The sequence below is a fragment of the Haliotis asinina genome, chromosome 12 (assembly GCF_037392515.1).
Source record: "Haliotis asinina isolate JCU_RB_2024 chromosome 12, JCU_Hal_asi_v2, whole genome shotgun sequence".
NCBI lineage: Eukaryota > Metazoa > Mollusca > Gastropoda > Lepetellida > Haliotidae > Haliotis > Haliotis asinina.
The window spans coordinates 28,076,942-28,100,655 of NC_090291.1; the positions used below are offsets into that span (position 1 = coordinate 28,076,942).

General features: G+C 40.0%; 2 protein-coding genes across 2 annotated transcripts in view; one reads left to right on the top strand and one right to left on the bottom strand.

The window, feature by feature from the left end:
• The window catches only part of LOC137257368 (probable ATP-dependent RNA helicase DDX27), a 21,563-nt gene extending 18,896 nt beyond the window's left edge, over positions 1 to 2,667 (bottom strand). The window contains exons 1-3 of the mRNA XM_067794694.1: positions 2,362 to 2,667; positions 1,277 to 1,357; positions 479 to 595 (exon numbers count right to left, since the gene is read on the bottom strand). Of these exons, the coding sequence (XP_067650795.1) occupies positions 479 to 595; positions 1,277 to 1,357; positions 2,362 to 2,454 (291 nt within the window). The 5' untranslated portion in view covers positions 2,455 to 2,667. The remainder of the gene's footprint in view (positions 1 to 478; positions 596 to 1,276; positions 1,358 to 2,361) is intronic.
• On the top strand, positions 2,641 to 12,045 carry LOC137257369 (flap endonuclease 1-like). Its single transcript, XM_067794695.1, has 13 exons — positions 2,641 to 2,834; positions 3,375 to 3,477; positions 5,643 to 5,745; positions 6,241 to 6,304; positions 7,034 to 7,143; positions 7,803 to 7,939; positions 8,302 to 8,368; positions 8,627 to 8,758; positions 9,139 to 9,171; positions 9,409 to 9,462; positions 9,912 to 9,976; positions 10,885 to 11,005; positions 11,339 to 12,045. The coding sequence occupies exons 1-13, from the start codon at positions 2,678 to 2,680 to the stop codon at positions 11,402 to 11,404; spliced, it is 1,212 nt and encodes a 403-aa protein (XP_067650796.1). The 5' UTR covers positions 2,641 to 2,677; the 3' UTR covers positions 11,405 to 12,045.
• The last annotated feature ends 11,669 nt before the right edge of the window (positions 12,046 to 23,714 follow it).

The following is a 23,714-nucleotide window of genomic DNA, read 5'->3' on the forward strand; positions in this document are numbered from 1 at the left end:
TTTGATGTTTAAATTCCAAATGTATTAGTTGACCATATCATACAACATGTCTTCCAGTTTGATATATACTCATGGACAAAAGAAAGTGAACATTTTTTAATCTGAATTTTTTGCAAAGTTGTTCAAGTTAGTAAAATCCTTTTAGGCCAAACCAGGTCACCCACACACTGACTAATCATGCGCCCAAATGCAGCATGCTGGCTGTGTACATATATCAGTGATATATCGAAGCACGTAAATTTTCAAAAAATGGCAAAAGGTGCATCTTGGAGATTTTGCAAAATGCTTGTCGAGAACTGGTATAAAAAGACAGTTAACAGCGCAGGAGACAGAAAGGGCCATAGGTATGAGGCAGATGGGTGCCAACAACAGTGTAGGTTTACTGTCATGGAATTCCTTCTATGAGTTGAGAACGATGTGAACCTAGTGAAGAGAGAACCTATGCCAAGACAAGGGTGATAAACAAGTTTTTTTGTACCGCTTTCTTTCTCTTTTTTCTTGCTTCAGCTATTTTCTCATCAAGGGATGAAGCAGACTTTCTCTTCTTTGCCATTCTGAGCACAACATCTGGATCAAACGTGTCTGCAATGTCATACTGTGAACACAGAAATGAAGACAATGTAACAAAGTGATGACTGCTGGCAGAAAAACTACCTATAATTTTTTATTAATATTAGTACTCTATAATAACTCCTTTCGTGTAACTGAAGTTTGGCACTTAGTACATACATAGCATGACTGAATGTTGTTTGTATCATGATAGTCATTAGACAGTCCAGGGACCATTATGTGAGCATTGATCCACTCCATCATGTGTCCATGTGAGTCACTATGCCATGAGCCTCTTATCTCAACATTAATTTTTGTGGCAAAGTCACAAAGTTGTTATTAGGTATCGTAGTTTTCCTTACTTATTCAGTTGCCTTTGCATATGATCAGTAGTGATAGTCAATGAAGAAATGTATGTATAACCTTAAACTGTTCAATAAATTACAGTGGAAGCTGTCAAAACTGCCATCTGTCCAATCTCACAAGTTGTCAAAACCGGAATAAAATCTCCCATCCGTGGCTCATATATTAATCACCAGGTCTACAATCTGGCGTATTGTCTAAACCGGACTATTTCTTCAGTACCAATGAGTGCCAGTTTAGACAGCTTCCACTGTATATTACATTTGGTTCAAAAATTGCTAACATGGATAACCATGCAATATTAAGGGTTAGCTTTGGAAATAAATGTTACCATGGTTATTTGTAATGCTAGAAAAGTACTTACCTGATCTGTGAATGAGAAGAAACTGTTGAACTCATTATTTCCCAATATTTTCTTCTTTTGCTGCTGCTTCACTGATGTACCCTGTCAGGAAAGGAAAATGTATTGCTTTTGTGTGCACTGAATTGATAAACAGGATAACTATGCAAATATTATGACTAGCAATGAGCACAGACTTTATTACATTGTCACAAAAACACCAAAAAGGATAAATAAGGATTAGTATTTATACATAGACACTGGGATTATCCAGCCATTCAAGGACTACAGGAGATACCAGCTCAATCACTTTGTTGATTGCACAGGTCCTCTAACTGTTCTACTTGGTTATAATGCCACATTTTCTTCTGGATAAAGAGTGGCATTATAACCATGATATACTGTATACAGAAAACACTAGTTCAGCTACCCAAACGTCATGTTCCTGCCAAGGCATACACCAACATATACCTTGGCAGGAACACGACGTTTAGCTAGCTGAACTAAGAAAACACTGGTTTGGCATCAGAGAAAGTTGGCCTAATCTCACACTGGGTTAATACGAAAACAATATACCATTATATTGGACCATTATCATCTTGTATCAAATGGACATTTGACTATCATCATCTTGAAAAAATTGAACAAAGCCAGGCTTTTCTGCCCCCATCTTGACATTTCTTGACAAAAATAATTTCATGTGAAGTCACATCTTTAATTCATGTAATACATGTTCTATTTATGATTACACTTTCTAAGCTAAATACAGATTCTAGTACTTTGTTGAGTCGAGTCCCATCTGGGATTCGAACCTACATTCTTCGAGTCTGGCGAGGCGTTGAGTACATACATATCGTAATTTAAGCTTTGACATTGCAAAATATGGTGTATTTTCTCAGTTTAGCAGTGTTAAGCACTGACTTCAAACAAGATAATATGGAGTCTGTCTAGCATTATGCCGAACCGTGGTGTACACATATCGAATATTCAGACACGTGCTTCTGTTTTGATTTGTACTGCCTACAGTTTGAAAAGGAAAATGTGACATCTGGCGTGTAGGTAAATCCCGCTTAAAATAAACGGATGCTGGTGTTTCAGTCCCTCATTACCTCATCTTCACTAGCTGAAGATTCTTGAGCCACATCGACCTCTTCGTCTTCTTCTATCGTCCCAATAAATCCCAACGTGTGAAAGTCGGCCATTTTCAATTATATGAGAAAAGCTAATTTTAAGTATATTTTCGCATTTCCTTACAAGCCGCGTTTTCTTTAACAGGCCTTAGTGTTGACTCATCATAGTTATTACAAACATAATACTGATTTTAGAACTAGATGATTTGTTTTGAATGTGTTTTATCGTAAAAAATATATTTAATGGGAAACAAAATACACCTGCTTTACTCATGTAGTTGTGGCGCCAGTTTGCATGTTCAGCATTAAGTATTTACGAACTTTAGTTATATCGAAGTCAGGGAATCAGTTTTGCACAACAGCACTAGCTATGGGTATTCAAGGCCTGTCAAAACTTCTCGGCGACTGTGCTCCAAGTTCAATGAAGGACAATGACATAAAGAATTACTTTGGTGAGTCAGATTAATAGCCTTTGGGTTTCTGAAATCACATGGCTTTTGATCTGTAAACAAACCAATTTCCCATCTTTCATGTTTTATCACTTGTGGCGATTTGTTCACGTGTAAAGGGTGGCTAGTACATCTCTCAAAATGGCCAAATGGACTCTTGCGAATGCCCCCCTAATCATCGTAGACAAAGTACGTGGAGCATCCAAAAACGTTTCGAGTTTCAGCATGTCTATAATGGGATTCGAACCAAAGACCTTCAACACTAATCTGAAAACGACAACATCCGTTGAATGACTTATTAGTGGGTCAGACTGACATGTGAAACGTAAAGTACCTAATGTCCTGTTCTCTGAAACACCATTCATAAACACTGCACATGAGAATGACAAGTTATGGTAATTTAACAAATCTGATTTTATTTCAGAGTGTAACGATCTGTTATATGATTTATTATTTGTTAGCAAAAAAGACACTTAACAGTTATGGTTAATGTTGAATTTTGTTTTATTTTAAGATAACGAGCATATTTTTCTTTTTTTCAAGGTCGAAAAGTTGCAATTGATGCCTCTATGAGTATTTACCAGTTCCTGATTGCAGTCAGGTCTGACGGATCACAGCTGATGAATGAAGAAGGGGAGACAACCAGGTTATTTTGCGTTCAAGTCAAAGTCAAAAATATTTATCATGCTTAAGGCCTCTGGCCCATATACATGTAATACAAGTATATTATCAGCACATATTACAGACATTTCACGAAGAATTTAGAGTTCAGATAAGATATTGCTTCTAAGGACAACAACATGTTTTACACAGAGGGCAAGATTACGTATTACATTTTCATTTTTGGAGCATAGAATAGAAACAGGCAGTTGAGGGATATTTTAGTAGGTAGTTATTTGGGATATATTTTTTCCTTAAATCGACGTAATATAGGCATACAAAAATGAAGTGGCTTTCATGTCCTATGGCAGAGTTACCATGGTTACATAGTGGAGATATCCTTGACCGTCTCTCTATTGAAAGTCGTCTGCCCTTGTTTACTGATAAGTTTATTAAGCCCAATCGAAAACTGACAAATATACGCCTGATATTTCTAGATGTCAATACAGATAGATACAGTTCAGGTTGAATTAAGCTCTTATGCGATGTGTACAGCTGATATCTAGAACTATTGTCTAAACAGGAGTGCCATTCTTGGTGATACATGCTAACAGACTGTTCTTGAAATTGCTTAAGAAATAGATTAATATTACCAACTGTTTGATTTAGCCACACAAATCCAAATCCAAAAAATTAAAATAAAATAAGAGGTTTCTAATATGGGACGCCCATGTTGTCTTACCCCTATCACCTATAAATACAAGCATGTTGTAAGCTAGTTTTGGGATTCTTTGTTGGTGCATTCCAAGGATCTTTAGTCAATATTTTAGACATCTGATTTGTGAATTTATATATATCAGATACCTACTGCATTCTTCATAGACCATACAATTTGGCATTGCTTGCATTTAAAATTAAATTTAAAAATTTAATTTCTCTAAACATTCACAGTGTTGGAATCCCCAAATTTCAGAGCCATAAAGCATAATCGGTTGGATTTGTGCATCAAACAACTTAAAAAATATTTTCGGGGTTAAAATTCCAAAGTTCCGGGAAACTGACGTAACATTAATAAGAGCCTTCTTAGCATGAGATATTAGATCTGTAGCACTTTTTGTAAAGTTCATGGTATGTAAAGTCCAAGATAGGTATATTGATTAACAATAGACACATTTTTGCCATTCAGCCCACCTGTTCTAAAGATAACTATGTTTGTCTTGTCAAAATTAACAAATAATTTCCATTCATTTGTATAATGTTCCAAGATATTCAGTTGGTTTTGTAGGCCAGCATTAGTATCTGACACTAAAATTACATCATCATCATGCTAAATATTCATACTTTTGTTTTTCAAACAGAACTCAGGTTTTTTTAAAGCTTATCACATCTTTTAGTTGGTTACGTAAAGCATTACCTGTAGAACAATGCTTTTGTTACAAATTATTTGATCATTACTCCTCTTGTTCAAATGGAGTCGAAATGGAGTTACAGGGCTTTTTTGGATAGGTAGCCTTGGCCAACAGTACTGGAAAAGCATCTAAGCAGTATGTACAGGGATTAAAATGTATCAGGTGGTTACTCGCCCTTTGAAGATACTGCAGTGTAATATTTTTGTGACACTAGTGTATTACCACTTCATGTGATGTCATAATGGTTATATTTATGATGTCACAATGTTCGTCACAATGCCAATGCCTCTGTCACAATGGTATTAGGCCTTGCTGCATTGGCGGAAAATTGATATGAGAGTTATCACTCTATAGCCAGTGTCTATTTTATGTTACTAAGGTAATAAACAGAATACTAAACTTGCTTCCATGAAATACTGTTGTTATTAAACTCATGAAAGATTTAGCATCAAAATCACTTCACTCATTTGGTACCAGTTATTAACACTTTGAACAAAATTGGTATTGTATGGACGATCATTTTGTATCTTCTTTGTCATACCCAGATAGATTGTTGCTGTAAATATCAATATTTGATCTGCCTTGTCCTTACTACATACATTGTACCATGTGGTAGCTGGCTGTTTGTGTTGTAGACAGCAACATTTAGTGACATCTAGTGTTGGAAACAATATCTTGACATTGTTGCTCATTACTCTTCGGTAGAATTAAAGAGTGATTGGCTGGCCCTATTTTCCAGATATTGTGTGTCATAAGATATGACTTAATGCACCTTGTCATACTCAGTCATGTTTTTCTTCAGTCACTTGATGGGGATGTTCTACAGGACTATCAGAATGGTTGAGAATGGAATCAAACCTGTGTATGTGTTTGATGGGAAGCCCCCAGAAATGAAATCAGGCGAGGTGGGTGGTGACAGTAGGGGAGGTAATTGTATTATAAGTGCCTCACACCACTGATTTCAGAGAAAGATTTCTTTTAATGAACACTTTGACGTTAATATTAACAGATCTCTGGACTTAGCGTTAGAAATGGAAAGGTATTAGTCCCAAAATAGTCATGATTAATCTCAACACAAGAAATCTTTTAATGGCTTATATTGTTGATATTCTGATATGTTATGGTAGCCAGCTGAATGTACATGGTCTTTTCCTGAATTCATATTCATTATATATATCATATTTCAGTGTTGAATAAAAAATAAAATAAAATTGTACTTGAACATGTTCAGAGATATTGTTCATAATTGTTTGGGCGTATTACCTTGAGCTTATTGTAGCCCAGTTATGCACATCGCCTTTTTGTTTTAGTATAGTTAGAGGATAGTTATAATGAACAGTAAGGGAATGAAAGAGCTCTCGTTTAGTCATGCTTTACTTTTGTTGTTTCCATGGTTACAGTTGTCCAAGAGAGCTGAGAGGAGGGAGGAGGCACAGAAAGGACTGGAGAAAGCTGAAGAAGCTGGTTAGTGCATCTCCTGCTTGCTAGGGGCAATATGTCCGCTGCTTATCCACTTTTGGAAATTCTAGGTCTTGGTACCTCCTGCTGGACGAACTGTTAAAGCTTGTCATGCTGAATTCCCCACATGGGGACAATGTGTGAAACCCATTTCTGGTGTCCCTCCAGGGACTGGCAAAGACAACCTTGACAATGGGCCATTTTCAGGATTATTAGCCATTTTCTGAATTTAGAGTGGGCCACTGCCCTTGTATCAACAGTAAACTTGAAAATTTTAGTGGGCCATTTTTTATTCTAATGTGCGAAATGGTACATGGCCCCTGCCTTTCCCAATCCCTGTCCCTCTGTCATAATATTGCTGGAATATTGCAAAAAACAGCATAGAACACTACCTTATCATTACCTAGTTAGAATGTCTAGCAATCCAAGCTTACTAACTGTACACAGAAGTACATGGCATTCTCCCCACTTCAGCATGGATTCAGAGAATAGCCTGAAGGCTTGAAGAAATTTCACACAAGGTTTGCATTTTTGAGATTGTTCGTTTGCTGTTAAACTCCACACTTAGCAATATTTCAGCTGTGTGATGGTCTGTACAGAATCAAGTCTGGACTAGATAATCCTTTGGTTGACATAATGAATGTCACAACCCAGATCTTACTGGCGAAAGTTTTGACAGACTTGATATTTGAAGAACAAGTTCCCTTCATTAGTTTGATTTTTCTAAACTTGCAGGTGATGAGGAAAACATTGATAAGTTTAACCGCCGCTTGGTGAAGGTCACGAAACAACACAATGAAGAATGTAAACAGCTCTTAAAACTGATGGGCATTCCATATGTGGAGGTATGTACACAAGTAATCTAGTTCATGCTGGTAGATCTGCTGTGCCTTAAGTCTGTTTGAAGAGGTACTTGTGACATTGATTGTTTATTTCAGTTATAGTACTAAAGATCAAAATGAATACTCAGTAGTCACATATACAAAAAGGTAGAGCAAGCATTTCTGGGACATTATGGATCTCTGCCTACCTGCCAGGTACCTCCATTTGTGAGTGAGTGAGTTTAGTTTATGCTGCAACATTACAGCTATATGGTGGTGATCTGTATATAATCAAGTCAAGACTAGACAATACAGTGATCAAACAGCATTGATCATTGATGTGTGCAGTTTGGAACTGATGACGTGTCAATCAAGTAAGAGCCTGACCTCCCTGATCCTGATAGTCTCCCCTTATGACAAGCATGGATTACTGAAGGCCAGTATTCTAACCTGGACCTTCAGAGGTAACCCCCTTTTGTAGTGAATGTGTCAGCTCCTTGTACCCATGTCTGCTGTGTACTGGTCAGACTGCTGTATCTCGAAGGCTGTGTGTGTTCTTTATGTAGCTATCTGTTGTGCCTGTCTCTACCTGTTTGCTGTATATGTACACATCTTTACCGGACTGCTTTCTGTGTATCTACTCTAGTCTCTGAGTATCTGTACCTGTCTATTGTATCTCCCAGGCTCCGTGTGAGGCCGAGGCTCAGTGTGCTGCTCTGGCCAGAGCAGGGAAAGTGTTTGCTGCAGGGACAGAGGATATGGATGCCTTGACATTTGGGTCTAAAGTGTTGCTCAGACACCTCACATTCAGTGAGGCAAGGTCAGTGCCTCTCTTCTGACTTGTTTGCGATATGAAACTGGGGATTTACGTGCTAGCAGGTCATGTATTTCTATTTCTCTGAAAGCTAAGCTGTTCTAGTGACCTGAATCTGATCCATTGCAAACTAGGGGTTAATGACACAATGCAGCTGATGTAACTGTATGTAATATATACAGTTTCCGTTCAAGAAGCTTCAGTGTTCCATTCACGGTACAGCATGTGGTTAGCATGGAGGCAGCCAGTACAGTTATAGGCACAAGTGACACGATTTGTGTACTCCTGGTTTTAACTACAGTGCTAATATAGACATCTGTTAGACACTTAATATCATTACAACAAGTATTGATTCAATTCTTTTTCAGGAAAATGCCAATCAAAGAAATTCATTTAGACAGAGTATTAGAAGAGCTGAGTCTGTCTCAAGATGAGGTGAGTGTCATTCTCATGAAATATTGATAGTGAGATATTTGAGACTGAATGGCCTTTTTTTGATGACATTGTATCTAGTTGGGAAACAGACAAAAATCTCAGGCATTAGGGTGAATGATGTTCTGATCATCAGAAACAAATAGGTCCATATTTCCCCTACAAAAAAAATAATCATCCACCAGCATTTCCTCTCATTTTTGTGGACCTGTGTTTCCATGACAAGTATGGTAACCATGTCAGTGTCATTGTATGTTTCAGTTTATTGACCTGTGTATTTTACTGGGCTGCGATTACTGTGACTCTATCCGAGGTATTGGCCCAAAGCGAGCTATTGAGCTGATCAAGCAGCATAGATCAATAGAGACCATCCTGGATCATCTAGATAAGAAGGTAAGCTCTGTATTTACATGATGTACACTGAACTATAAGTCTGATCCAGTATGTGGTATTGGTACAGTGTTGTCTCCCTTCCCATCCTATGATCCGCTGAATATAAGACTCAAATCACAATATCAAGATTCGCCCAACTCTTTGTGTCAGCATCATCCCTGTCCTTGTTGGTTGTCATGGTTACTTAGAATATGATAAATCACTGAAATGGTTGGGATTGAAATCAGCACATTAGTAATATTTTCTTGCAGCTGTTAATATGATATTTATATTAATTTCTGTTCCCTCAGGAAACTGAGATTTTAAAGAACTAACTAAAAGCTTGTATACAAAGTTTCGTATATTTTCTGTTTGTAGCCTTAATTCCTTTTTTTTTTCAGAAATATACTATCCCAGAAAATTGGATGTATAAGGTATGCCCTGTTCAAACAATCTTTCAGGACACAAAACATGATGCAGATTATTCTGAAAATATGTAAACTGTTTCATTTGTTGAATGCATTTGGCAATGTATATATTACTAATATACAGATTAGTTGTAATGGGCAGACACTTGTGTAGTAATGTGCATGTCTCTCTTCATTGTGTTCCTGCAGACATCTAATGTGTACATATAGCATTGAGAAGTTGTGGATGGTGGTGTGTTGCAGGAGGCACGGGTACTCTTCCAGGAGCCAGAAATCACAGATCCAGAAAAACTAGATGTAGGTTGTCAGTCTTATGCTTCTTTGTCCAGGTCATGTCTGCACTTAAGGTGCTTAAAATGTCATTTCAAACTCATCTGTTTCTGAGTAGATGTTTGTGTTTGTTACAAGGTGTCTCATTAATTTGAGAAATAGCTTGACTTTCTGGTTTAAATCACCTCTTTTGATAAACAAACCCACAAATCTTGTAGTTCACAGCACAAATGATCTCTACCGAACAATGGCATACATATAGTAATTAATTGCATGACACATTTTAAGGTGAAATCCTTTAAGAGCAGTTAAAACATATGTCCTGAGCTAAAACGCCCAAAGACAAATACATACCTAAAATGAACCATATATATCTATATTTCTAGCAATAGAAAGCTAATTCACATGTAGTTGTGGCGCTGACATATTGCGGGTTTTCCGTGGGTTCCATGCATCATGATGTGTTCCTGTTTCAGCTGAAATGGAGTGAACCAGATGAGGAGGGTCTCCTGGAATTCATGGTGACCCAGAAGGGGTTCAAGTAAGATACCCTGTGTGCACTGACACCCTTCCCAGTGAACATATGTACAGTGAAACCCTGACAGTAAACCCTCGTACACTAAAACCATTGATAGTAAACCCTTGTACACTGAAACCCTTATGGTCTGTACCTAGTTAATCCATGTTTCCATTCAAATGAAGAAAATACATATAATAGTTATGACTCTCCTTATGATTCAATGTAGCTAGGAATAGATTGTACTGTCAGGTTTCACCACAGTCTTGGATACTAATTCTGAGATCCATAAATATGATAAACATCCAGCTGTTGGAGACAAGTTTTAAGTAGTGTAGTCAGATGTTCAATATGCTGTATGTAAAATCCTAGTAGTCAGATGTGAACTTGCAAACCTTCTTCAAATTTCCTAAATGCTGTCTTCAGTAATGGGAATTGAAAAGCAGTATTTTAGAATTTGCCTTCATCTTCAGCAACCATGCTTGTGTGAGGCAACCCATGCTTGTAATGGGATTTATGCTGTAGCTTGCTGATTTGGTAATGTGAGTCATCATATCCCAGATGCACTGATCAATGCTTAGAGTGTCAGCCAATGAATTGTCAAGGATTTTCAATGAAATGATGCCCGGGTGTCACAACCACAGAGTTGAAGGGCAGCACAATTTATAGCAGAATAGGGATATGTATACTTTCTTTCCTGATGCAAGTAATTGTCATAAGCGTATTTAATAACACTGCATTATTCATTTGAATAGATGGAATATATAGTGGTCTTTGTTTGGATATGGTGCTCCAGATGACAAATGTTGAGTTTTCAGTACTGAATCCTGTACTGTTATAAGTCCAAGGCATTAATGCCTATTCAACTCACAGTGGTCACTATGTCTTGTTCTCCCATGTGAAAAACTTTGACTAACTTTCTTGACTTGCAGTGAGGACAGGATGAAGAATGGCATCAAGAAGTTAGTGAAAGCAAAGCAAGGCACAACTCAAGGTCGGCTTGACACCTTCTTCAAAGTAATGTCATCCTCCTCCACCACACCCAAGAGAAAGGTACTACATACGTTTTACATATGTGAATTCAATACAATAAGGCCTCATTTCTTCTTTTTCTTCTTTTCGATTCATATGATTAAAGAAAACCGAACATTTGTAGCCTGTAAACTCTACTAAAAACTTCCTGATAAATGTACCAGTAATGGAAATATGCAATGTAGGTGTATGGTTTTAGGTGACGATCATCTATAGTACATATGTGGCATCTAACCCTTTTGGAAATGTTTGTTATCTGAATCATTTAACTCAAGTAGTTTGTACCTCATACCTTCTCTGAAGCATTTTACTTGTAGACGTCTGTCAGTACTGATGTTGCATTTCTTCCTGCAGGCTGATGAGATGAAGGGAAGTTCCAAGAAGAAAGCTAAGGGAGGTGCATTCAAGAAGGGGCGATAGAGGCCATGTTTTACTGCCAAAGTTGTTTTTGAGAAAGTATCAGTGCTGAATTGAATGGACAAATAATAAGATGGGTCTTCATATGTATAAACAAAGGATTCTGTCACTGTTTTCTTCTACAGTTTGTCACGACTCAGCACAGTGTTTTTGTTCCTCTCTGGAGAAATTGTATGATAGTGTACAATACAAACATTGGACAAACTTGTGAATATATTGTTTAGTGTTTGGTAGTTGGCTCATAGTCCATGTTAATGATCATTAGGTTTGTCTGTGATCAAAATTAGTTCAATGAAATGTCAGCAAATAATTCAAAACCTATCAACAGTCTCAATTTGTGGCTGAGAGTGATTATTTTGGCATTTCGTAATAAACCAGATATGAACCCCTTCATGTCAGAATTACCTGAGTAAAGTTTTCTGTGACTGTTTATTGGTTGTATCTGTTAAAGTTGTTTTAGTATTTGTTGACAAAATGCACCATTGACATTGTTTAGTCTTTTAGTTACCTTATGTGAGTCCAGCTGGAGCTGTTCACGTATGTTCTGAGAAGTGTAACTTGTTGGAACAGAATGGCATTGCTTTAATGTACATAAAATTCTATACAGATTCATTTTGTAAAATAAACTCTGAATGATAACTCTACATATTTGTCTGTATTTATATGGGATGATTTGAAATACTATCTCTTGTAAGAAGAAAATATTGAGAAAAAGGGTTTTGTTTCACGTTCATTGGTTCCTTTGGTTGTATGCGTACCTGATTAACCTACAGTCCTATAGATGCAGACTCATGTTGGGGATCAGAAGTCAAATTCACCATCCATTATTGGTGGACTTGTGATGAACGATTTTTGACTATAATTTGAAATATATACATTTTGATGTTATCACCAATTTTAAAGGTTATTTCCCAGTTTTTACTCTAATTAGTGTATATGTATGTATTCTGTTTATTTATACAACAAATATTTGTCAGTAGTCTAATTATGTTTGCTATAGATCTAAAATTTATTCACAGACAGGTTATGGTAATATGAATACAGTGGACACAGCTTAAGGCTGTTGAACACATATTTGTTTTTGACAATATTCGCCAAATTTAATGGTTAGTTTACTAGATTGAAGTGTGTTATACTCAACATTAAACATCTGATTAATCGAAAGTATGTATTTTAAAACTTATCCTATCTCACTTTATGCATCTCTCTTCCTCCCTTCGACCATGTGTGGAAACGTGCCGTCAGCTAAGTTGAATCAAATCTTCCTGGCCGTTGACCACCCGACCTCTGGCCCTGCCATAGACACCTGTCAATCATCTTGCTTGTGCAGCCGTCTCAGCTGATCACATAACGACTTGTAGTTGTCATTCTCTTTCTTGTCGCACCACAGTGTGGACACGTGTTGTCTCTGTGAAGATATAAGTTGGAATTGTGAATAAACATGGGTGGATCTAAAGAGAAGGTATCTAAGAAGCATAAACGTTGCAGTCAATGTAATAGAAACTTCTCAGCAGCAGACCCTCACAACTTATGTGTGGATTGCATAGGCATTTGTGTTGGGTCCAACAGATGTATGTATTGCGAAGGATTAGACAACGAGGAGTTTTCTCTGTATCTGCAGGTAGCTAATAGATGGTCGTCTGATGCCACCTGGTATGGTGGTTTTATCACAGCCACCACCTTCATTGCGTCCGGCGTCTATTGTGACGGTACCACAGTATTCATCGATTCGCCCGACTGATCCATTAACTCACAAACTCTCAAGGGCGATTCGGTCTACCACTCAAGGCCAAGATGTGGTTGCAGCTCAGCGGACTGAGTCCGATTTGGCGATTCACTTAAGTGGTCGGGGTGGAATCGCTTTGGCGTTTTCCCATCCACTTCACGCTCAAGCTTCGATTCACTCTGAAGTGATGTGCTCTCAACAACAGCTCGTTTGGATGCGGCACTCACTCAACCACTAATGGTCGATCCGGCGATTCACTCTAAAGCGGCGCTTCCAATACCAACAGGGCAGTCTCGGTTCAGTGCTTCCTCAACCATATCATTCCAGTGCGGCGCTATATTCTGAAGCGCCACTCTCTCGACAGCAGTATGGGTTCGATGCAGCACTTATTCAGAGTGACTTCGGTTTGGTGTTTGATCACAGAGTGGTTATTTCCCATGTTGGTTCAAGTGCAGCGCTTAGTGCACATACAGTCAGCAGTGCGGTGGTTAGGAGTGTGCCTCTTGTGGCGATGGCTACTCCACATGTATTGACTGCAGCTGTCAGGGCAGCATTAGTAACTTGCTCTGTGGGTTACTCAGGCATGACTGGTTCATTAATTAGTGCTCCATAGGTTACATCAACGCCTTTATCAAGACCTACTTTGCCGGTCTAAAGGGCGCCGGTGCCGGAGAAGGTAAAATCTCAACCCATGGATTTTGATGCATTTGTGGTGCGCATAGCTATAACGATATGGCAGCAAGTGCCTGACACTTCTGTTACATTAGACTCTTCTTTACCGATTCACAACGCAGAAGATCCATGACGGTTTTAGCGCTCCCCGGTGAGTTGGTTCATTTAGACAGGACCAATCGTAAAGTCATGGCTCCACTCAACATGGTGCTAACAACAACAGCATCAGCAGGCGTATATCCAGGCAGCTATGGTCTTGGTGAACAGTTTAACATCATCCTGGATTTGCTTGTGTAGTTTTTCTCCTACATCACTGCTATGCATCGGAGGGGACCTCTGTAGCTATCTTCCTTGGAGGATAGGTTCCGAACAGATTTATCTCGCCAACCTTGGTCTGTTAGTTCACTTTTCAATGGGACTATTAGAGAAGTTCCTAACAAGGTCAGTCAAGGTGCGCATCTACAAGTTTCAGTTGAGCTCCTGAAGAGATTACAAGTGGAGGAATCTATGTGACAGCGGTGGCTGACCTGTTATGAGGCCACCAGCCCAGACTTGCGCTCAGGGACTGGATACTCTTTGGGGAAGAGGAAGCAGAGGTCGTGCCAATTGTCAGCATTGCTCCTCTGGCTCTCCGAGGCCATTGGGCATTTCCCGAGCAGTCCTCCAACAGGAAGTCGGATAAGCAGTGAGTGCATGACATCAGAGCATGACTTTGCATTTCCGCCCCCCCCTATCCAGTCTTCGCAATCATCAAGCCAGGGAATTACATGGTCAGTCTTGATCTGCAGGATGCATATCTGCACATCCTGATCTTCCCAGGTCATTGCAAGTTTCTTCGGTTTGTTTTCGAGGGCAACCACTATCAGTGGCGGGTGCTCCTGTTTGGAATTTCTTTGGCCCCGTGGCTATTCAGACGGGTCACGAAGCCAATCACCAGCTTTCTGCTGCTGCAAAGTGATAGTGTTCGAAGCGTACATCGATGATTGCATTCAAGCCCAGGCCGATTCTGCTCTTCTCCTGCATCACATGGAGTTCATGATGCAGCTACTTCACCAGTTAGGCTGGTTAGTGAATCGGCAGAAGTCGGAACTGATTCCTTCAACGCCTTCAGTTCAGTGGGGTGTATTTGACACAGAGGTCAGCTAACTGTTTGTTCTGAGGGAGCGATTCGGCAAGATGCAATGCTTAATTCCCCTTGTGTTAGCTCAACCCAGGACGCTCCGCCAGTGGCAGTAACTCTTGTGTCTGCTGTCGTCAGCTCAGGCTTTAACCCTCAGAGGTCAGCTTCAACTCCAGCCGTTGCAAGTGTTTCTAGTTCCACATATCAGGAGGAGCATTCCGTCTGCACTGATCATGCTACCCATGGAGCTTCACTCGCATCTACTGTGGTGGATGCAAGAGTTGAATGTTTCCGGCGGAGTTTGTTTAGAACCGTTTGTTCCGTCTCACCGTACAGGGATGCGTCTCGACACAGCAGGACAGTGATCTCTAGCAGACCGCGCATGTCACATCAATGCATTAGAGCTCAGGGCAGTAATCTTGGCCATCAGTCATTGGATGGGATCAACAGGGTCACCTCAACTTCTATGGTGAACGCAACAATTCTTCAACCTGGTGGACTCTCTCAAAATATCGGTAGGGGCCAATCATATTCTGGGGGTCAAGAATGTCATCACAGACTCTCTGTCACATCCGAAGCGTCCATCCCCAACGGATTGGAAGTTGCGTCCAGAGGTGTTCAGGACTATTTGTCTTCATTGACGAAGCCGACAGTAGACCTATTTGCCACCAGATTCAACCATCAGCTGCACCTGTCCATTTCTCCAATCCTGGACCCGTTGGCTTGGAAACAGTATGATCTCGCAATTCCATGGGACAGTCTCAACGCATACGCGTTTCCAACAACAACTGTTGTTTCGTGTGTGCTTCTCAAGCTGCGTAGGACTTGGCAGATGATACTACTTTTGGTCGCACCCTTGTGGCCAGCGAGGAGTTGGTTTGTAGATCTTCTAGAGCTAGCCGAACCAGATCCAGTTCCACTTCCCGACCAATTCGACCTACTGGTTCATCCGCACTCCGATCAACGACATTGGTCTCCACTAACGCTTCATCTGCACGTTTGGTGCATTTACATTGGTCGTTAACTGCCAAGGGTTATTCTTTGTGTGTTGTGACTGCTATCACAACTGGGCATCGTACTTCCACAAATTGTATCTACGATGACAAGTGGAAGAAATTTCAATCATACTGCAAAATGAAAAGCATAGAGTCTCCCACTACGTCATCGCCTCAGGTGGTTGCAGAGTACCCTCGATTCTCTAGGAAGCTGAAGGGTTCTACGCTGTCTACATACCTAGCCGCCCTCAACACAGTTATTGCGTCGGAGTCGGGTGTGAAGATATCTACTGTCCGTGAGCTCCAGTCTCTCTTGAGATTGTATAAACTGGCTGACCAGTCACGGAAATTCCGACCTTCCGAGTGAGAATGAGCCCCTGAGTGATAAGGATTTTGAGCATGTCACCTTGAAAACTTTTTTTCCTTTTAGCCTTCGCTACAGCTGCGCATATTTCCGAGTTACATGCTCTAGCTGTCTCTCGGTTTGCTTTGAATGGTCTCGACATGCAGGAGTGTTCCTTGGTTTTTACTGTGGGACTTTCTTGTAAAGAACCAGGACTTCGAGGACAGCCGGATCGTACCTCCAGTATTCCTACGCTGTCATCCATATTAGATCCAGAAGACACTGAAGATCTATCCCAGTGCCCAGTGCTGCCTGTAAGGACCAGTGCAGGCTGTGTAAGAGACTGTTTATTCCACTTTCGACGACTTCCACTGCAAAAGTGTCTCGTACAACTCTGAGCCTTTTGGGTGAGGTCCACGATTCTGTTGGCGTATAGCTTTGCGAATCTTCCACCACCGTCATCGGCAAGGCCTCATGAGACGCGGTCGCTCGCTTCCACCATTGCGCTCCACAGGAATTGTTCGCTTCAAGCCATAATGGAAAGATGTTTCTGGAAGTCTGATACGGTGCTTGCAGCTCACTACCTTCAGGACATATCGGTCACGGATGTGATCTCCATCAGTTTGGTCCTTTGGTCTTGACACAGCAGGTGTCGTCGACCTGCAGATGAAGCAATGACTCATGTTCGGTTTTGCTATGTACATAATAAGATACCGATGTTATCCATATCTTATGTATTTTTTCATATGGGCCAGATCATTCTCACCCAGGGAACTAGGGCCTATTGCACTGTCATACTCATGGTTGGATAGACTGAGCGTCCAGTCTTGTGCGCACGGAGAGATGATCGACACTCTGCTTACTGACCTCTACTCTCTGAGCAATTACATCAGTGAAGCACTTCACCTGGCCTCCTTGTGGAATGCATCCTCGCGTGTGGAATGTGTCAGGGGGTAATCTGCAGCCCTCATGACAACTGTGGGATAATGCATAATGTGAGATGGGATAAGTATAAAAATTTGGAAATCTTAACTATAAATTGTATATTTATATACTTATCCTATCTCACGCGATGAATGCCCACCCAACCTGCCCCATTTGACAGATAACGGGTAGCACACTAGCAAGATGATTGACAGGTGTCTATGGCGTGGGCAGATGTCGGGTGGTCAGAGGCTAGGAATATTTGATTCAACATAGCTGACAGCACGTTTCCACACATGGTCGAAGTGAGGAAGAGAGATAGTGAGATAGGATAAGTTTCAAAATTCATACTTTCCATTAATCAGATGTTTAATGTTGAGTATAACACACTTCAATCTAGTAAACTAGCCATTAAATTTCCACACATGGTCGAAGTGAGGAAGAGAGATGCATAACGTGAGATAGGATAAGTATATAAATATACAATTTATAGTTAAAAATTCCAATGTTTACAATGGATGATTATTTTTAATCCTTCATTCGATTAACTGTTGATTATTTTCGATTCTCAGAACACCACTAATGCAGACAAAATTTGATATATCACACAAACTTTGCCTGCGAACAGAGGGTATCATAGATCTGTCAGTGTTAAGATCCCCTGCATATAATCCAGGAAGCTCCCTCTGGTATGTCTCAGAAACAGTGTGGCTGTAGGTAGTCAAACATGGTGTGTCTTTATTGTGGAAACATGGAAAGACAACACAAATTCAGGACAGACATGACAGTTTGGTTGTTTGCAACAGCCCGTAAGAAGTTGGCCAGTCTGGTGCCATGACTGTAATTTGTTAGCAAAGCAGCCATGTTGTGATGAGACAACTGCAAAGTATGCCTCTTTGTTTTTCAGTCACTTTGAGTCATTTGGAAGAGTTCAAAGCAAAAGCATCCCACATACGGACAGAAAGTAATCATCGTATGTGGTGGAATTAGAACTAAACTCAGGAAAAATAAAAACTTAACACTCATTATTTTCCAAACAGTGTTTTGAAACTTGAAAGAGTTGTTGTGAATATGGTTAAATGCATTGTCAAGGGCATTACGTCACACATTTATTCTACTGGTCGGGCCTACGTAGCAAGGGGGAGAGCACTCCACGTTAAAATCACGTTTCCACGTGCCACAAGTCACGTGACCTATTGATACATGTGCCCTTGATCTCACGGTAGCAAAATAGAGTGTCATTTCCGAAAAACACCGTTTTGTTACTTATTCGCTAATTTGCAATGCCACGACTGTCAAACATTTAGAGTGAACGTGCCATTGGCATGCTCAATACGGGAACGTCTGTCACTGATGTTGCGAAGGTTATGGGATGCAGTCGACAGACCATCCATAGTCTCCAGACACGTGTACATCTAAATGGTACCACAGCTGAACGCCCCGTCCTCGTCGACCATGTGTGACGTCACACGCAGAAGACCGACAGATTGTCTTTCGTCATTTGCGTAATCGGTTTGTCACTGTCACATCCACTAGGAATGTATTGTTTGGAGGACGAGTGACTGCCCAAACCATTCGAAATCTTCTGCTCGTCTTCATGCACGGCGACCATATCGTGGACCAATTCTAACCCGTTTCCGTTGACGCCAACGTCTTCTCTGGGTATGATGGCACCGGAGATGGACTCAGCGAGATTGGAATACGGTTGTGTTTAGTGATTATCAAGGTTCACATTAACCTTTACTGATGGAAGGGTCAGAATGCGGAGAAGACGAGGAGAACGCAATGCCCAGTGTTGCGTACAGGAAGTGGATCGATTTGGGGGGTGGTAGCGTTATGGTTTGGGATGATATCAACGGTCATACTCGATCCCGACTCATTGTCATCCAGGGAAACCTTTAATGCGGCAGCAGGGATCAGGTGCTCGTTCCAGAGCTTTTGCCATTCATGGCAGCTCATGGCCCAGGTCTGACTTTCCAAAAGGATAACGCCAGACCTCATAATTTAAGAACGAATTTCCTCAGGAACACTGGCATCAATATCATGGAGTGGCCCTCAAGATCTCCCGACCTCAACCCAATAGAGCATGTGTTAGGCAGGCGGCTCCGGAAAGTAAGGAACTCTCCACAGAACTTGCAGGAGCTTGGTGCCATGTTGGTACTAATATGGCGGCGCATTCCCCAAGCTGTGTTCAGACGCATCATCCAATCCATGAGGAAACGTTGTATCGCAGTTGTGAACGCCCATGGAGGACACACTCGATATTGACATGATTTCATTAAGTTTGTGACTCAAAGATCAAAGTGAAGCATTGGTATACTGTCTCCTTTCAGAAGTACTCAAGATGTGAGTGTCAGCACGCACGCATGTACGATTTCTTGTGTTCCATTTTCTTGTGATCACATTTTAGTGATCAACAGCCTGAACATGATCTACTCTACCGGAATCCGATGACATGCCAACCAAGTCGAGGAGCATGACCACCCGATCACATTAGACGCCTCTTTAGTCAAGCATGAGTTACCGAAGACCAATTCTATCCGGATCATTACTGATCATATATATATATACGAGTCGTATCGAGACCAGCGTCAATGAAAGTAAATGCTTTGACAGGACCAAGCCTTTTCGCACAGACCTGAGTCTCCCCGGTGGACCTTGTTTCAGGACATTACAGCGAACACATTTTTCATCGGGTTTTACAAACGCACTCGCACGCATCTTTGGCTGTCATCATTTATCAGTTATAATAAGATTGTTTAAGCCATCATTTCTTTAAACACAATGTTTTGCTGTGACAAATGTATCCTGTTTCTAACAGAATGTCACGAACATTACGGTGTATCTATTCGTGCTTAGACCTGTAAACTACTGGGGCTAGAGTGTTCTGACTTAGAATAAAAGTCATACAAGCGTCTTGTTCAGGGGTCAGATACAGCTTTTGGAGAAAGAAGGGGTGCACACTGTTGATAAAGAGGGGATGCGCACTTCACTTTCATGAGAGTTCACAGTGCCACCCCTGCACTCCACAATGGTTCCGACTATGTTGTCCACACATATACATTTCTATCGCGTTTACTGACACAAATACATTGATCAGAGCACGCATCCTCGGACACACACTGAGACTGATAATCTGTCCTAAAATCAATTTAATTAGAATGGTTTTGGGTTAAGAACAACAAAGTGCCCTGAAACTGTGATAAGCGAGTGTTCCATTCTAAGAAACGTAACCTTCTTCGTTGTGTCTGAACTATAACAATATGTTAGATGTGCACGTATTCGAATCTCTATACCGCTTGGTTTGTATGGCACGTCCTTTCGTCAACCTGAACTTGACTTTTTAATGCATGTTTGCTAATTTTTCCAAAGTTCCACAATTACAGAATTAGGAAGACGACACGTCAGCTAAAAGCACACGTCTGTCTTATATCGCGGTGTATTCATGATGTCTCGGAAATTTATGCTGATTCCAGGTTCCAGTCGACGCGTCAGTCAGTTTGCCATAGAAGAGACGGAGCCCACCTGACAGGACAGCGTGTTGCAATTTGTGACGTCACATTTCTGTGTCCTCATACATTTTCTCGGTGCCATTTGACTAGGTCAGCCATGCTTATAACTCTGTCATTCTCAACTGCACCATGGGATGCAAGCAGACAAAGATGCGATCTCAATACCAGCCGTCGTCAAAGGAAGGTCTCGAGGGCAAGATCAACTGTCCACGTGAGCTGTACTTGGCGAGTAGCCAGCTCACACCCTAGACTAAGGCTTAGTCTCTGAATATATATAATTTTGAAAGTAACAAACTAACTCATTTTAATTGAAAAGTATCTCCAAGGAAACCAGAGATTCGGAACCTGAGGAAATCTAGACTTGCTTCATTTAAGACTGTAACAGTGCAGAGAAGGCCTGGCATTAGGCAAAACAGTCTTGTTCAGGAGCTGTGAGACAGACTACACTGTTCACTGCCGGTTTATGAAGCAAGTTTAGAATCATTGTATTTCTATGTCATATATATGGCATAGGTTTAGGTTATATATGAGACAATGTGTGTGTGTGCGTGTGCGTGTGCGTGTGCGTATTAAATTCCAAACACAATATTTTGCAAGATAATGTCTTTACAAGAGACACAGGGAAAGTTTACAATCACGTTCTATACATGAATATTGGCATCGTTTATCATCGTTTAAATCAAAGGTACCTGAAAAAAGGACAAGGTTCCAAGATATTATGAAAGAAAGAGACATATACTACACACAAGGTTAAGACATTCCTGTAGTTCATTGCATGCAGATATTCTTCGTGTTAATTTATCAGAGAGTAAGGTTTTCAATTGTGGTGGTTCAGTGGAAGATGCAAACCATGTTTTTTAATCAAGAGTATGAACTATCAAATGTTCACTCAGACATTGATACCATTCTTTACGGCAACCCTGCTCTGCCAAGCACATGTAATGAAAATACCTTTCGTCATGTGCATAAATACATCGTACGAAGTAAGCGCTTCGACTGATGAATAATATGTCTTAATATTAGTATGGCCACTCATACGTCCATTCATTATTGTTCATGTTTCTGGTGGGAGCGGGCGGTAATAAGTTACATAACTTGTGCCCAATCCTTTTCAACATTGAATAAAATATGTTCAAACAACAATCTTGGCATAAGAATGATTAGCAAAAAGAATTAAATGCCTCTGAAAAGTTTAAGTTCATTCAATTTGATGCACTTTTAGATATTAGAGTACTTCATATAAGTTATCGGTGTGTTTTGACTTTGTCATATCAATAAGCGTTTTTGAAGAAATTTGGAATCTGAGTCTTAATGTTTAGAGTATAGTTTCATTTTGTTCTCTGCTGCTGCCTTTGTATAAATACCCTATGCTGAGAACTCCGTTGAAGACAGTGAGAGAGTCAGCATATGGAGGTATATTTTTATTTCAACAATGACCATATACGTTTTCCATTGTGATGAAACCCACATAGACATCTGAAGCTCATAGACCAAGATACATTACTAGGACGAATCTGTCCAGTATGTTGTATCTTTGACCGAATACACTTGCCATTAATCAATTTTAAAAAGGCCGAAAAAGTTTTTTATCGCCTTTCATTTCCGATTTCACTGTCATCCACTGTTATAACGGCTTGCTTTACCTCGGCCTTATGGTAACGTTGTATGCGTTTCCAAGGACTTCCCTTTATGTGCACACACCATATCTACACAAAGTTGTTATGAGAAGCGAACGTATACTGTAAAAGTGAGTGTTCAGGAATAGAGCGCCGAATAAGCATCAAAACTGTAACACTTCTTGAACATGTTAAAGTGTTCAGTTTTCTAACAGCATGTGTTCAGTTTTGAACATTTGGATATAGAACGCCTCTTTCTAGTCATCAGAACACTTCTTGAGCACTAGTGTTCCAGTTTTGAACATGTTCAAGTGTTCATTTTCTTAACACATTTACATGTTCAACGGCATGTAATACTTCTTGAAACTGAACATTTTCTAAAATCCACGCAACATTCACAACGAAGGACGTTGTTTGTTCCAAGCCTGTACACTGGCGATGAACACTTGTGTAAAAACAGAACATATTTGACAGTTTTGTCAACAGTATGATGAAATACCACCATCGCAATATGAATTAATACAATAACGTTATTTATTTTTTAATAAAGACATGAATCATAGAACATGTTGAAATTATTAATAAACCTGTCAGCAAAGGTACAGAAAAATATATATTGAATCAAAAAGTGAAAAAAAACAGACGACAATCCAAACAATCAAACAGAAATATCTAACTTGCAAAAGAACAAAGTATATTAATTAGTTGAAATTGAAAAGCATTGTCGACTTTCAGGGCATTACAACTAAGAACAGTTATGTTCAACGTTGAATACTATAGTGTTCATGATTGAACACAAGCGTTCAATACTCTAACATCAACGACAATGTGTTATGAATAGAACGAGTTCATTGTTCTTTCATTTTACTGCGATATATGATAAAGTCATAGTAAGATATTGGAGTGAAGGAATGAATTTTGCTTTTCAGAAGTAATAAAACAAACATACTGTACAGCCCAACAAACACACAATGTTTTCTGTAGGTTTCTGTCGGAAATGTTTCATGAAATTGTTCCTGTTAACATTTACAAGACGTAGGTGCAGATCCATAATTTTGGAGGAGGGTGTTGTGTTATACATATTATGAAGTCTAAAGGTTAGAGGAACTGCACCTCAGGGACAATCCTCGTATTTTCAAACTGAAAATATCTTGTAAGTTCCCTGAAATTGTAATCACATGAACGACTTCAAGACATATATTTAGCTAGATAAATTTAGCCTGAACACACGCCATCACGAAATAATTTGTATTGTCTTTGTGATACTATACTCGTCCTTGTAACCCGAGTAAGTAAAACGTATTTACCCTAAAACAAATACTATGCAATGCAGTCCGTTCAAGTCCACTGTAGAATTTGGCAATGAAAAGGAACAGTCCGAACAGTGGACACTGGTGTAAATTAG

Bases quoted from the DNA above. Each gene is read 5' to 3' on its own strand.
- LOC137257369 (XM_067794695.1), top strand. From the start codon at position 2,678: ATGTTCAGCATTAAGTATTTACGAACTTTAGTTATATCGAAGTCAGGG. The intron at 8,759-9,138 runs GTAAGCTCTGTA...TTTTTTTTTCAG, and splicing joins TGGATCATCTAGATAAGAAG to AAATATACTATCCCAGAAAA. The intron at 9,463-9,911 runs GTAGGTTGTCAG...TTCCTGTTTCAG, and splicing joins CAGATCCAGAAAAACTAGAT to CTGAAATGGAGTGAACCAGA.